Here is a 14,801-nt window from a genome sequence, read left to right on the forward strand (position 1 = left end):
TTTCAATGACAGCAATTCCCTTTTGTTATATACGTATACACTCCCAGATAAGATTCTGCTCAAAGGGCTCTGAGGTTAAAAATAACCTTCAAATCACTAATTCAGAATAACATAAAGAAATTAAAGAAGTGTTAAATTGTGTAATTCCAGAGCATTAAAACTGGAAAAATATTTTAGAGCTTTTACTGAATATGTACTATGACACACACACACACACACACACACACACTCTCTCTCTCTCTCTCTCTCTCTCTCTCTCATTTAACTTTAATGCTTAGGAGTAAATGAATTAAATTTAAATTTATTATTTAGCTAAGACCAATTTATGGTAAATTTCATTTTTCATCTTGAAAAGAATTAAAAGTAACCAATACTTACTTCTGAATCTTCAGATAGGCCATTGCTCTGTTAGCTGGAAGAAGGGCATTAGCGCCATCTGCTGCTATCCCTCGAGTATAGCATTCGATTGCTCTTTCATATTTCCCCTCTTTGAAAAATGCATTCCCCTATCATTTTGGAAAGTATGGAGAAGAATAAAAAAAGAAAATGCAAAAGAAAAATTAGTTGAATTCAAATCTTTAGCAACACTTCAAGTATACCCATCATTATTATATCAGTAATTAAACTATATTTTAATTGCTAAAAATCCATGATACATGTTTTAGAATATTAGTTTGGATTGCTTTTATAATGGTGTTAATCTCTTTTCAGTACTAAAAAAAAAGTATGCTACTATATTACCTTGCAGCATTAACCATTATTTTATTAATTAAAGATTGGACAAAGCTTAAATTAAAAACACATTTTAATAAATATAGGCCCAGGGGCTTTCCTGGTGGCACAGTGGTTAAGAATCCACCTGCCAATGCAGGGAACACAGGTTCAAGCCCTGGTCTGGGAAGATCCCACATGCCGTGGAGCAACTAAGCCCAGGTACCACAACTACTGAACCTGTACTCTAGAGCCCGTGAGCCACTACTACTGAAGCCCGTGCGCCACAACTACTGAAGCCCGTGTGCCTAGAGCCTGTGCTCTGCAACAAAAGCCACCACAATGAGAAGCCCGCGCACCACAACGCAGAGTAGCTGCCGCTTGCGACAACTAGAGAAAGCCCGCGCACAGCAATGAAGACCCAACATAGTCAAAAAATAAATGAGTAAATAGAATTTTATAAATAAATAAGTAAATATAGGCCTGAATATTATACTCTTAAGTTATATTAGAATCTGTACAGGGAATTCCCTGGCGGTCCAGTGGTTAGGACTCCATGCTCTCACTGCTGAGGGCCCTGGTTCAAACCTGGTCAGGGAACTAAGATCCCACAAGCCACAAGGCACAGCCAAAAAAAATAGAATTTGTACGGAAGAATTTCAAAACTCAAATAATTTTTGTGAAAGAACAGAGTACCAGACTGTACAGCTCACTCTTCAGTAACATTAATATGCCTAAACATAGAATAAATTAAACTGTATTGGAATGTGTATACTAGATTTCACTGTAACATTTATATTCAGAATCAGATATATCACAATCAATAATCATTCCATAAGTATTTATTAGGAATCTTTCGTGGGTCCATGAAAGGCTATAATATGTTAAATTAAATCTCAACTCAGGATTTCTAAAGATTGATCAGAAATAGTTCAGTGGGAGTTAATGAAAAATAAGTAAGAATGAATTGTAATTTATTTGTATGTTAAATTTATAACCACAATATGTAAATATATGTTAAAATGCTCAAAAATAATTTGTTTCCTAAACTGAAATACATTTTTTAAATTATGTATTAAGTCATCAATTACTCAAAGTTTTAATTAGTAGGCCCCAGAAGTTTTAGTATATTTAAGTTTCAGTTTCTACTGAAAAAGAATTTTAATATAATATTAGGAAAGACAGTAACTTAACTGATACACAAAAAGCTAAGAGTAAGCTCAGAGAAACATATTTGTTGGAATCCTGGATTACCCGATCTTTCTCTGAAATGGCCTGCTGTTTATTCTGTTGCTCTTCGATTTGTTTTTTCTCTCCTTCAGCTGACTTAATCATTGTATCAGCTTCCTCTGGATATGAGTTTTCTTTGGAAGTTAAAGCCTAGGAGACATAGCAGTCAGCTAAAATGAAACGAGTAATGGAAGACACATACATATTTGACTTTAAAAGAATAAATTATTTAAATATACTAGAATTCCTGCCACATTTCAAATAATTAAAATAATATTTACACCAATTCAAAATCTTTCTACTTACTAAAATAAAAAGCAAAGAAGTTTAATGTGCATCTTATTCAAATTAAAATAAGTAATATTCACTAAAGATAGTTGTTCATTTATTTATTCAACAAATATTTATTGAATTTCTACACTGTTCTAGGAACAATTTTCAAAAATAAAGAAGGTAATTGAGACCACATCACCAAATTTCTCAAATTTAATATTCATAGTCATTATTTGACCTAGGACAAAACATGAAAATATACAATACAGTCCACAATTATAATCAAGTTGATATATTTACCAACAGATTTTATGTGCAATAAGTAATGGCAATATTTAAAGGCAGACTTTCCCCAATCATTGTCACTTTTTTATCAAAGTTTCAACAGATGACAAAATAATTATAACTGATTCAACAGCAAAGTAAAAGGAATATGTAACTGTTCAGTATCATTTGACAGCAAACTTTACATTTAAGTATCTATTTTCTTACTGTTAAAAAATTAGTATTATTTTTGCTATATAGACCATAAAGATGGAGCAACTTTAAAACTATACAAAATCAAAGAAATATGCAAAAGTACAAAAATCAAAGCACAAGCCAAATAAGAAAAATCAGTAAGATAAAGAAAAATGATTCTGACATCTAGGAAAAAGTGAAGCAGCAGTAGTTCTAAATATCTCAGACAACTTTTTAAGATAATAACTAATTAAGAATCTTTAAATACCATTATACCACCTCTAGCTTACAAATTTGTTTAGTAGAAAACTCTATAGTACAAAGAATTAAAAGTAGAAAAATGTCTATGTTACATAGTACGAAGTCTATGCAAAAACCTTTATCAAATAAAAGTAATAAGTAACGTACTTAATTTAAATAACCACAGTTTACCTGATTAATTTTTCTGAGTTCATTTGTAGCTTCAAAGTTATTGGGTTCCAGTTCTAATACTTTTTCATAATCTGAGTAAAACAGGAGATAAAGAATATTTGAAAGATATATGAGATTTAAAAACCTGTATAGAACAACAAGCATTTGCTTACATGTAACAAATAGGTAACTATCCTATAGCAAAATTAAGAGGAACTAAGAAACACTAACATTATGCCACTGGACTTCCTCCATTCCCCCAGGACAGACAAAACCCTGACAGAATCCTTGTGACAGATCACCTTCTTCTTCCAGCCCCAGGAAGAATACTTGCTATCATAAGTTATACTTCATAAAATCAAGAAGGAGCACAATCTTTCAGATATCAGCTTCATTCAGATTTTGTGATTTGTACTATTTAAACCTATTTTATGGAATAATGGAAGGCTTAGAATTTACAAATAAATAAAAATTTGTTAAGGCTTTACATGCATTACCTCTAGCCTCACAATAGCCAACAAGATGTTTTAATCCCTATTTTACAGATGAGAAATTGAAAATCAGAGAAGATACATAACCTTCCTCTGGTCACACAGCTCATGGTCAAATGAGAATTTGAACCAAAGTCTAATTGATGGCAAATAACATGCTCTTTTCCCAAAATGTCAAGACACATTTTAAATTGCAAAAATGAGTTTTATTCAATAATAGACAGATCTCTGAAGGTAGTAACTGTGATTCTCTATTATTCTTTGTATAGCATCAGTTAAAATAAAATTTTAAATAATTTTTTAGATAAGGATGACTTGGAAAATATTAATACCTTTTTTGGCATCCTCTAATTTTTGCAAAGCAAATCGAGCAGCACCTCGTCTTGCATAAGCCTTTGTATAACTTCTATTCAAGGCAATTGCTAAATTACAATCAGACTCAGCAACAGCAAATCTACAATTAAAAAAAAATAAAGTTAATAAAAATCATCTGTTAGGGCTTCCCTGGTGGCGCAGTGGGTGAGAGTCTGCCTGCCGATGCAGGGGACACAGGTTCGTTCCCCGGTCCGGGAAGATCCCACATGCCGCAGAGGGCTAGGCCCGTGAGCCATGGCTGCTGAGCCTGTGCTCCGCAACGGGAGAGGCCACAACAGTGAGAGGCCCATGAACCGCAAAAAAAAAAAAAAAAAAATCATCTGTTAAACCAAAACTTCAAAATATTTGTTTCTGGGGCTTCCCTGGTGGCGCAGTGGTTGAGAGTCCGCCTGCCGATGCAGGGGACACAGGTTCGTGCCCCAGTCCGGGAGGATCCCACATGCCGTGGAGCGGCTGGGCCCGTGGGCCATGGCCGCTGAGCCTGTGCATCCGAGGCCTGTGCTCCGCAACGGGAGAGGCCACAACAGTGAGAGGCCCGCATACCACCAAAAAAAAAAAAAAAAAAAAATTTGTTTCTGAAATCTCTGAAAAGGGAATTTACTTCCCAGTTTAAGGCATGTTTCCCATCTCCTTTTAGTGAAGCCCACTAAAATCAATAATTCCTGATGGTGAGACGTGAGCAGTACTCTCTTTAAAGCGAAGAACAAAAATGCCCACTATCACTTCTTTTTCTCAGTACTGTGCTAGAGGTCCGGGCCAATGTAGTTCCATATGAAAGAAATAACAGCCAAAAGAACTGGAAAGGAAGGAACAAAACTGACATTCTTAGATGATATGATGGTCTACCAAGAAAACTCAAAACAATCTGGAGACATTGTTAGAAATAATGAAAGTTTAGCAAGGTGGCTACTCTACTAGAGATCAGCAACAAAAAAACTGATAAATCTAACAAAAGATGTACAAGATCCATATGCAGAAAATTACAAGACTGTCTTCAAAGACATCAAAGAAGTAGAGCAATTTCACATTCATCTATAATAAGACACAAAAACACAACAATATAATTCTCTCCAAATTGATCTATAAATCCAATGCAATTGTAATCAAAATTTTTCAAGGAATTTGACAAATGATTCTAAAATTTATACTGATAAGTTCAAAAATACCCAACATTCCTAAAGAATAATAAGGTAGGAGAATACCCTATACCAAATACCAAGACTTATTATAATTATAATGCTATAGTAATTAAAGACAGTGTGGAATGGTTATAGTAATGGGCAACAGATCAACGTAAAGAATAGAGAGATGAAAAAGTGATCTGTGCAAACTTGACATATGACAACAGTGGAATTGCAGATCCATGGGGAAAGCATGGATATTCAACAAATAGGTCTGAAACAACTGGGATATTCTTGTGAAAAGATATGAAATTGGAATTCTACCTTCAGCATATATAAAAAGACTTAAGTGTGAAAAGTAAAACTTTTAGGAGTAAATATAGGAGACTGCTACGAACTCAGGGAAGGAAACTACTTTAACAAATCATATTTTTCAAAGTGCCAACATTTTACAAAAATCAATAAATGAAACACATTAAAATTAAAAATTTCTGGGACTTCCCTGGCAGTCCGTGGTTGAGACTCTGAGCTCCCAATGCAGGGGGCACAGGTTTAATCCCTGGTTGGGGAACTAAGATCCCACATGCCACATGGTGGGGTCAAAAAAATAATAATAAAAAATATATATATTTTGGGGGCTTCCCTGGTGGCGCAGTGGCTGAGAGTCCGCCTGCCGATGCAGGGGACACGGGTTTGTGCCCCAGTCCGGGAAGATCCCACATGCCACAGAGCGGCTGGGCCCGTGAGCCATGGCCGCTGAGCCTGCACGTCCGGAGCCTGTGCTCCACAACGGGAGAGGCAACAGTAGTGTGAGGCCTGTGTACCGCAAAAAATATATATATATTTTTTTAAATAATAAAATAAAATTTAAAATTTCTGCTCACCAAGACTCCATAAAAAAAGGAAGACCAACTACAAAATTGAGAGAAGATAATTATTATAAATAAACACTAAAGAATTAGTATCTAGAATAAAGAACTCTTAAAAATCAACAGCAAAACAGCCTAACAGAAAAATGGTCAAAATATAAAACAGACATTTCACAGAAAAAAAAAAAGTGGTGAATAAACATATAAGAAGATGCTCAACCTCATTAGATATTGGGGAAATGCAAGTTAAGGCCACAGTGAATTACCATTTTACACCCCCTAGACTGAGAACAATTCAGAAGCCCAATTATACCCATGTTGGTAAAGATACGGAACACTCACTCTTACACACTGCTAACGGGAATGTTACAACTACCCTTGTAGCAACTGGTTACCACCATTTACAGTTGAACCTGTGCACATCCTATGACCCAGCACCAAGCAACAGGTACAAGAGTGTTCACAGTATCACTGTTGTTAAATAAGAAAGGGAAGGAGGGTGGAAGGCAGGGAAAGAAAGCGGGGAGAAGAAAAGGAAAGAGAGGAAGAAAGGAACAAACCAACAATCCAGCAACCGGAGAATGGATACATAATGGTATATTACTAAAAAGGAACTGCATAAAACAGTGAAAATGAGAGATCTATAGCTATATGCAAAATACAAACAAATCTTAGAAAGATACTATTCAAAGAAACAGACAAGCCACAGAAGACTACATCCAGTATGAAATACCTTTAAAGCTCAAAAATAAGCAATGTTATACAATATATTATTTAAAGATACTTACATATATAATGAACTTTTTTTTTTTAATCAAAAGAATGATATACAACTCAAGATAGTGGTTTACTGGGAGGGACAAGGGTCAGGATATGGAAAAGAATATCAAAGGTAGCTTCAAAAATAATATTCTGGTTCTTAAGCTGGATGGCAAGCTCATGCAGGTTTATTTAAAATTATTCTTCATCACTTACATAGTGTAGATATCAAATATTATAAAATGTAAATATTCCCCTAATTTGTCAAGATATAAATAGCACGAGTTTCAAAGATCTAAAAATATGCTATTTAAGACAGTAAAAACTCAGACACCAGGGCTTCCCTGGTGGCACAGTGGTTAAGAATTCGCCTGCCAATGTAGGGGACATGGGTTCGAGCCCTGGTCTGGGAAGATCCCACATGCCGCGGAGCAACTAAGCCCGTGCGCCACAACTATTGAGCCCACGCTCTAGAGCCCGTGTGCCACAACTACTGAGCCTGTGCTCTAAAGCCCGTGAACCACAACTACTGAAGCCCGTGTGACTAGAGCCCGTTCTCCGCAACAAGAGAAGGCACCGCAGTGAGAAGCCTGCGCAATTCAACGAAGACCGAATGCAGCCAAAAATAAATAAATTAAATTTAAAAAATAAACAACTCAGACACCAATATAGTTCGTATTTCCAAATAATTAAAACAGTAAGAATGTCCTCCTTGATGGTATTTGTCTTTTTTTAATGTCTTACGATAGGTCAGTTCCCTGCTTAGGATTAAGACCATACACATTTATGTTCTTCAACATTAAGTATTTATTTAAAGGGCATGACAAACAAATGTTGAAACATATTTTAAGTTTACCATAATAAAAGTTCTCTGTGTTAAATAGTGGATAAATAATTTTTCAAAATAATGGAGCAAAATTAATCTATAAAAAATTTTTACCCAGCTAACTTTTTTTCATCTGTGAATTAGGTAAAGAGCATCATTACTCAACTTTTAGAGGAGGAACACCTCAGTAAAGTGAGCTACAGGAGCGTGCTTTGAGCACCTGTCTATTTAAAATGGCTTAAGTAAAAGAACTCAATAAAAGGGAGTTATAAAAATGTATAGTTGAAAAGAAATGTAAAACGTTTTCAAGCATTCCCACACATTTTATCGCGGAAGATTTTTTTTTTCAGTTTCCATATACACATAAAATATTCACACACGTTACGGAAACCCCTTACTTTTTCAGTCTAAAGTATGCTGATGCTCTGTTTGTTGGCAACACAGGATTATATGGATCAGCACCCATGCCTTTGGTGTAACATTCAATCGCTTCATCATATTTTCCTTGTTTGAAGTGTTTATTGCCCTGAAAAAAGTATACAAGTCAGATATATACTGGCACAGAATTCCAGAGCCATTTTCTTTCATTATTATCCATCTCTTCCTATCTCATTAGCCATGTGATCAAGGCTCACAGGAAAGGCAAGGGAATTAAGCAAAATGGTCTTTTTACAAGTGCTAAAATTCACTATACAGTCATAGTTTGGTCAAAATCCAAGAGCCCTGGCAGAAAAATGAGTAAAATACCTAGCATTATATACTTTTTATTGACAATAAGAACCCACAGAAATGTAACAAAAGAAAGGCATAAAGATAAATTTTAATCTGAAAGAGTGCCACCTCTTTGAAAAGCAATATAGCCAGTTTTACAATAATGAGGCATTCCTCAGGGAGATGTTGAACATTCCAAAAAGCAACCAAAGATGGTCTGTGACATGGAGGAGTGGGATATAAGGTCCATGTCAAGAATCACATGCTGATTTGATTAGTACTTCAGTCTACTACTTAAAGCCCTGGAATAACTCTCTGTATGCTCCAAGTACTTTACACATAATAATTCATTTAATAATACAACCACCCATTGAGGTTTAATAATAATATTAATCTTATTTTACAGCTGAGAAAACTGAGTACATACAGGCAATTTAAAGAATTTGTCACAGGATTTGAACCTAGATAAACTGGTTTCAGAGCACATACTCCTAACCACTATGCTATACTGCCTCCTGACAGGGATATAGCCAATAACAGCTTAAAGTTTGAACACCCCCTAAATTATGCTATAGAAATCTTGGGATGGACATGATTTTCTACATATCCTGCTTACTTGAAGGAACCAACGGCTAACCTAAAGAGTACCTTTTCTTTTAGAGCAAGAGCCTTTTGTGAATCTACATGAATCCCATCTTCTTCTGACTCCGATTCTTGAGACACAGAATCATGGGTACTCTCTTCTTTGTCAAGCTCATCAAGGATACTGTCCTGAAATCAAAAGTAGGGAAACAAACAAACAAAAAAAGTAGGGAAACAGTGTCCATAATTACATGACCTTTAAAAAAAGAAGATAAACTCTGCTCCCCCAAAAGAACATTCAACAGAACATTAAGTTGTTACAATCTAAGGACCTAAAGGCCTACAAAAGCAACTCAAATAACCTCTCATTCTTAAGATTAAATATAGAGAAAAGGGTATTCTTGCTTAGAAAACCAAGAACCAAACCACTTAGAGAATCTGACTTTGAATTCATATAGTAAGCTAAGTCAATAGAGTCTAAAAATCACCCCTAAATCACAAACTATTAACAGTGAAGTATTATTCCTTTACATAAGAGAAGTTTGCAAATAACCCCAAATCTATGTAACTGCATCCAAGAGCAGAGAAAGGTTTTATCTAAAAACCTTTTTTCTCTTATTTTTAAAACAAAAACTGCTTATAGAGCACAATTAACTCCTGATTCTCACAGCAACCTATGAGGCAGACATAATTACCCATGTGTTTCACTTGAAGGAACTGACAAATAGAAGTTAGTTAACTCACTCAGGGTCACACTCAGCTAGTAAGTGGCCAAATGAGGATCTGAACCCAGGCAGTCTGCCTCCCACAGAGGGCTCTCAATGACTATATTATACTGTTTCTCAGTGTATTCCAAAATACAGCTGACTCTACCAAAGAAAATACATAACATGCTAGTCCAGCAATTCCCAATCTCTTCTGACTCACACATTCCTTTCACGGTAATGAATCATTTCATGGATGCCATCAGTATTTTTTTAATCATTTTTTTAGCGCATATAATAAAAGAATGATTTTTGTAAGAGATTTTTCTTTTTTCTTTTTTTTTTTTCCACACCACTTGGCTCACGGGATCTCAGTTCCCCAGCCAGGGACTCAACCCGGGCAACAGCAGTGAAAGCCCAGAATCGTAGTCACTAGGCCACCAGGGAACTCCCTAGTGAGAGATTTTAAAACAGTAACCATTAAAGAGTTCATTAAAACTCATGTAAACAGGGCTTCCCTGGTGGCGCAGTGGTTAAGAACCCACCTGCCAATGCAGAGGACATGGGTTCAAGCCCTGGTCCGGAAAGATCCCACCGTGCTGCGGAGCGACTAAGCCCGTGAGCCACAACTACTGAGCCTGTGCTCTAGAGCCCATGCTCTGCAACAAGAGAAGCCACTGCAATGAGAAGCCCGCACACTGCAACGAAGAGTAGCACACCCTCTTGACGCAACTAGAGAAAGCCTGTACGCAACAATGAAGACCCCATGCAGCCAAAAATAAGTAAAATAAAATAAATAAATTTATTTTTTTAAACTCATGTAAACAAAAACTTATTATATAAAAAAATCCTTTCTGTATTTAACAATATACTATTTTAAATAATTTATGTAGGAAAAAAATTGTTGATAAATTAAAAAACAAAATAAGACCTACGCTTAGTTTCATTGAATGAACATTCAGAGATGGACTGAAATTTAGCTATGTGTTTTAGCATGAAGATTCTAGAAATTCCACCAGCCTACCAAGATTAAAGCCAAGACTGTCTAACCCTGTTACACAGACATGTGTAGAAAACTAACAGCAGCAGAACACCAAAGCAGCTGCTCAGATCTGAACTAGAATGGAACAACCATGACTGCACTGGCCACACAAAGCAGGAGTTCAATCAATATCTGTTGAATGAATAAATGACTGTAGAAATCAACTCTCTAAGAAATCATCTGACATGATGCCTTTTAGGAAAGGGCATTATAAGAAGATTCCAATTTATGAAAAGGAAAAGGTTACATAGAAGGGGGGTAAAGTTACAAAAAATGAAAGCAGACTAAATAATACTCAGCAGAGAATAAATCATATGTTCAGAAAGTATCATTTCCAACAGTAATAAATTCAAGACCCAAAATCATACTTCTCTTACATCAAGACATTACTAAAGCAGATGACATACTATTTAAATAATAATGTGCACTCTCTCTGGACTCAATTAGCCTTGGTTTCATTAAGAAAAATACAACCAGGGCAGAAGACCTAAATAGACATTTCTCCAAAGAAGACATACAGATGGTCAATAGGCACATGAAAAGATGTTCAACATCACTAATTATAAGAGAAATGCAAATCAAAACTACAATGAGGTATCACTTCACACCAGTCAGAGTAGCCATCATCAAAAAGTCTACAAATAATAAATGCTGGAGAGTGTGTGGAGAAAAAGGAACCCTCCCACTCTGCTGGTGGGAATGTAAATTGGTGCAGCCACTATGAAGAACAGTATAGAGGTTCCTTACAAAACTAAAAGTAGAGCTACCATATGATCCAGCAATCCCACGCCTGGGCATATAACCGGAAAAGACAAAAACTCGAATTTGAAAACATTCACGCAGCCCAATGCTCCTAGCAACACTATTTACAATAGCCAAGACATGGAAGCAACCTAAATGTACATCGACAGAGGAAGGGATAAAGAAGATGTGGTACATATATACAATGGAATATTAATTTACTCAGCCACAAAAAAGAAAGAATAAAATAATGCCATTTGCAGCAACATGGATGGATATGGAGATTATCATACTAAGTGAAGTAAGTCAGACAGAGAAAGACAAACATCATATGATATTGCTTATATGCAGAATCTAAAAAATAAAAAAAAGATACAAACGAATTTATTTACAAAACAGAAACAGATTCAGACTTAGAGAACAAACTTATGGTTACCAGGCGGAAGGGTCGGGGGGTGGGCATAGATTGGGAGTTTGGGATTGACATGTGCACACTACTATATTTAAAATAGATAACCAACAAGGACCTACTGTAGAGTATAGAGAACTCTGCTCAATATTCTGTAACAATCTAAATGGGAAAAGAATTGAAAAAGAATAGATCCATGTATACGTATAACTGAATCACTTTGCTGTACACCTGAAACTAACATAACATTGTTAATTGACTATGCTCCAATATAAAATAAAAATTTTTTTTAAAAAAGAAAAAGAAAAAAGTGATACAAATGAACTCACTTACAAAACAGAAACAGACTCTCAGACATAGAAAACAGTTTATGGTTACCAAAGCAGGAAGTGGGGGAGGGATAAATTAGGAGTTTGGGTTTAATAGATATACACTACTATATATAAAACATAAACAATAAGGACCGACTGTATAGCACAGGGAACTATAGTCAATATCTTGTAATAACATAATGGAAAAGAATCTGAAAAAGTACAGATAAGTGTGTGTATATATACATATAAAACTGAATCACTTTGCTGTACACCTGAAACTAAATTGTAAATCAACTATACTTCAATTTAAAAATTAATTTAAAATTAATGTTTTAAAAAAAGAGAAATACAACTAATTTGAAAAACTATTTGGCAGTATCTTCTAATGTTAAATGCATATACAAACTATGACCAAGCAAATACCATCCCAGGTGCTATATCCATCAAAAGACATGTACAAGAAGGTTTATTCATAACAGCCCCAAGCTGAAAACAACTCAGTGTATATCAATAGGAGAATGGATACACAAATTGTGATATATTCACACAACGGAATTCTGATCAGCAATGAAAAAGAACAAACTACTGCTACTGACAGTACAGATCAATCTCAGACAATAATAGCAAAAGAAGCCAAACAGAGAAGAGTGCATACTGTATGATACAGTTGTAAGAAATTCCAAAACTGGCAAAATCTATCTATAGTATTAGAGATCACAACACTGGCCACCTTTGGGAGGTAATCAACTGAAAAGGGAGGTTTCTGGGATACTAGAAATGTTCTATATCTTGATCTGGATGGTAGTTTCTCAGTTTTGTACATGAGTGAAAATTCAGGAAGTTGTACATTTAAGATTTCAGGACTTTACTGTATGAATGTTATACCTCAATAAAAATGTTAAACAAAAAAGTGCAAAGAAAATAATAAACATAAAAATCAGAATAGTAGTTACGTCTGAAGGTAGAGAGGAGAAAAGAAGATGGGACAGGGAAGGAGCACACTGGCAGCTTCAATGGGATTGGAAAAATTCTCTTTATGTTAGGTGGTGGGTTTATGTATTCATTTTATTACCATGCTTTAGAAGACGTATCTCTACAAACTATTTTGTATGAATCAAATATTACATAATGAACACTTTTAAAAAGACTAAAAGCGAGTGTGTATTTCAAATCAACCTAACTAAGTCAACCCTTAGGGTGGGTCAGAGTCTAGAATAAGGCTGGCCAACAGGTTCCCATTCACAAGTTGGCCTGACAGTGGCTGCCTGGAATACTGGGTAGAGGGTTATGAGGCAGAGTAATTAATTCTTCAGCTACACTGTGTCTCATGTGTGGGAGATGGGAGACATGCACCACACCAGCCTAGAAGGGTGAAGCCCACCCTTCCTGAAATCAAGATAGCCCTACTTCTATTGTCACGCAGCCCTAGCCCTAAGACTAAACCCAAAGGCATTCTCTTTTAGCCAGTATTCTACAGGTCCTTCACTCTATTAAAAAAAAAAAAATGTTGGTAGAGCCCTTCTTTTCTCTTATTATTACTATCTTAGAATTCTAGCTGTTTAAGGGTTAGAGATGGTGAAGAGGAAGGAGGTGGGCGCAACTATAGGTGGAGAGCGTAAGGGAGGTCTTTGTGGTGATGTAATATTTCCGTATCTTAATTGCAATGGTGGTTACCCAAATCTACAGGTCATAAAATGGCAAAGAACTATACATACATTGCACCAATATCAATCTCCTGGTTTTGATACTGTACTATAATTAAATAAGATGTAACCATTAGGGGAGATTGGGTGAAGAGTACACTGGATCTCTGTGTACTATTTGTGCAAAAGGAGAAAAAAGAAAAAAATAGGAAAAAAGAAAAGAATCCAGTTGTTTTAGCCACTATTCACTGAAAGAGGACTGTAGGAGAAAAAGTAATCTAGTTAATTGAACAGCTAGGTATTTAAGTTTTTATTCCAAACAAAGTAGGTCCTAAGAACTCTACATTATTTTTCATTTAATCCATTACTCTTAACTAACTCCAAGAAAATTTTACTCAAATACTAAGAAGCATATAACCAGATTAACTTACCACATCAAGTTTTGCCCATGCCTCATAATCATAAGATTTTATCCTGTTTTTTGTGTTTTCATCTTTGGTTTTTTTAGATGACTCTTTAACTTTGCCTTTCTTCTTTTTCCTAAGATTCCCATTTCTAACAGGAGGTAAATTCTAAGAAAGGAAAACAACACACGTTTTAAGACTGCTCTTTTACTTTTCTGTATAACTAGCGATGTTTAAAATTCTCACTAAAGTATATTTTCAAGTAAAAGTAATTTTTAATTTAATTTTCAAGTGGTTAGAAATACCAATTCACTCATTTATAATGATAACTTATGCCTGAAAAGTTTAATTCATCCTTTGACAAATATTGAACATTGTTCAGTCATAAGAAAAGTATTGACATTACCTAGAAATTTTAATTACACACTTTGCATTTTAGGATTTGCAATCCTAAATTCAAAAACTGCCTGATCTTCAGCCTTGGTACAATGATTTAGCAGCAGTACTATGGCACACTGAACTGCCTCCACATCATTGCAAACAGTATGAAAAGACTATCCGTATTTGAATGCACTGTCTTAAGAAAACCATTTAGGACTTCCCTGGTGGCACACTGGTTAAGAATCTGCCTGCCAATGTAGGGGACACGGGTTCGAGCCCTGATCTGGGAAGATCCCACATGCCACGGAGCAACTAAGCCCGTGTGCCACAACTACTGAGCCTGGG

General features: G+C 35.5%; 2 protein-coding genes across 3 annotated transcripts in view; one reads left to right on the plus strand and one right to left on the minus strand.

The window, feature by feature from the left end:
* Window positions 1-14,801, plus strand: part of PFKM (phosphofructokinase, muscle) — a 478,771-nt gene that overhangs the window by 21,485 nt on the left and 442,485 nt on the right. The gene's annotated exons all lie outside the window — the stretch shown is intronic.
* The window catches only part of RPAP3 (RNA polymerase II associated protein 3), a 35,256-nt gene that overhangs the window by 16,838 nt on the left and 3,617 nt on the right, over window positions 1-14,801 (minus strand). For both annotated transcript variants that reach the window (XM_059082753.2, XM_067009163.1), the window contains exons 3-9: window positions 14,103-14,243; window positions 8,885-9,007; window positions 7,924-8,051; window positions 3,908-4,029; window positions 3,106-3,176; window positions 1,966-2,091; window positions 379-506 (exon numbers count right to left, since the gene is read on the minus strand). In XM_059082753.2, the coding sequence (XP_058938736.1) occupies window positions 379-506; window positions 1,966-2,091; window positions 3,106-3,176; window positions 3,908-4,029; window positions 7,924-8,051; window positions 8,885-9,007; window positions 14,103-14,243 (839 nt within the window). The remainder of the gene's footprint in view (window positions 1-378; window positions 507-1,965; window positions 2,092-3,105; window positions 3,177-3,907; window positions 4,030-7,923; window positions 8,052-8,884; window positions 9,008-14,102; window positions 14,244-14,801) is intronic.

Source organism: Kogia breviceps, chromosome 12 (genome assembly GCF_026419965.1).
Source record: "Kogia breviceps isolate mKogBre1 chromosome 12, mKogBre1 haplotype 1, whole genome shotgun sequence".
In the NCBI taxonomy this organism is placed as follows: domain Eukaryota; kingdom Metazoa; phylum Chordata; class Mammalia; order Artiodactyla; family Physeteridae; genus Kogia; species Kogia breviceps.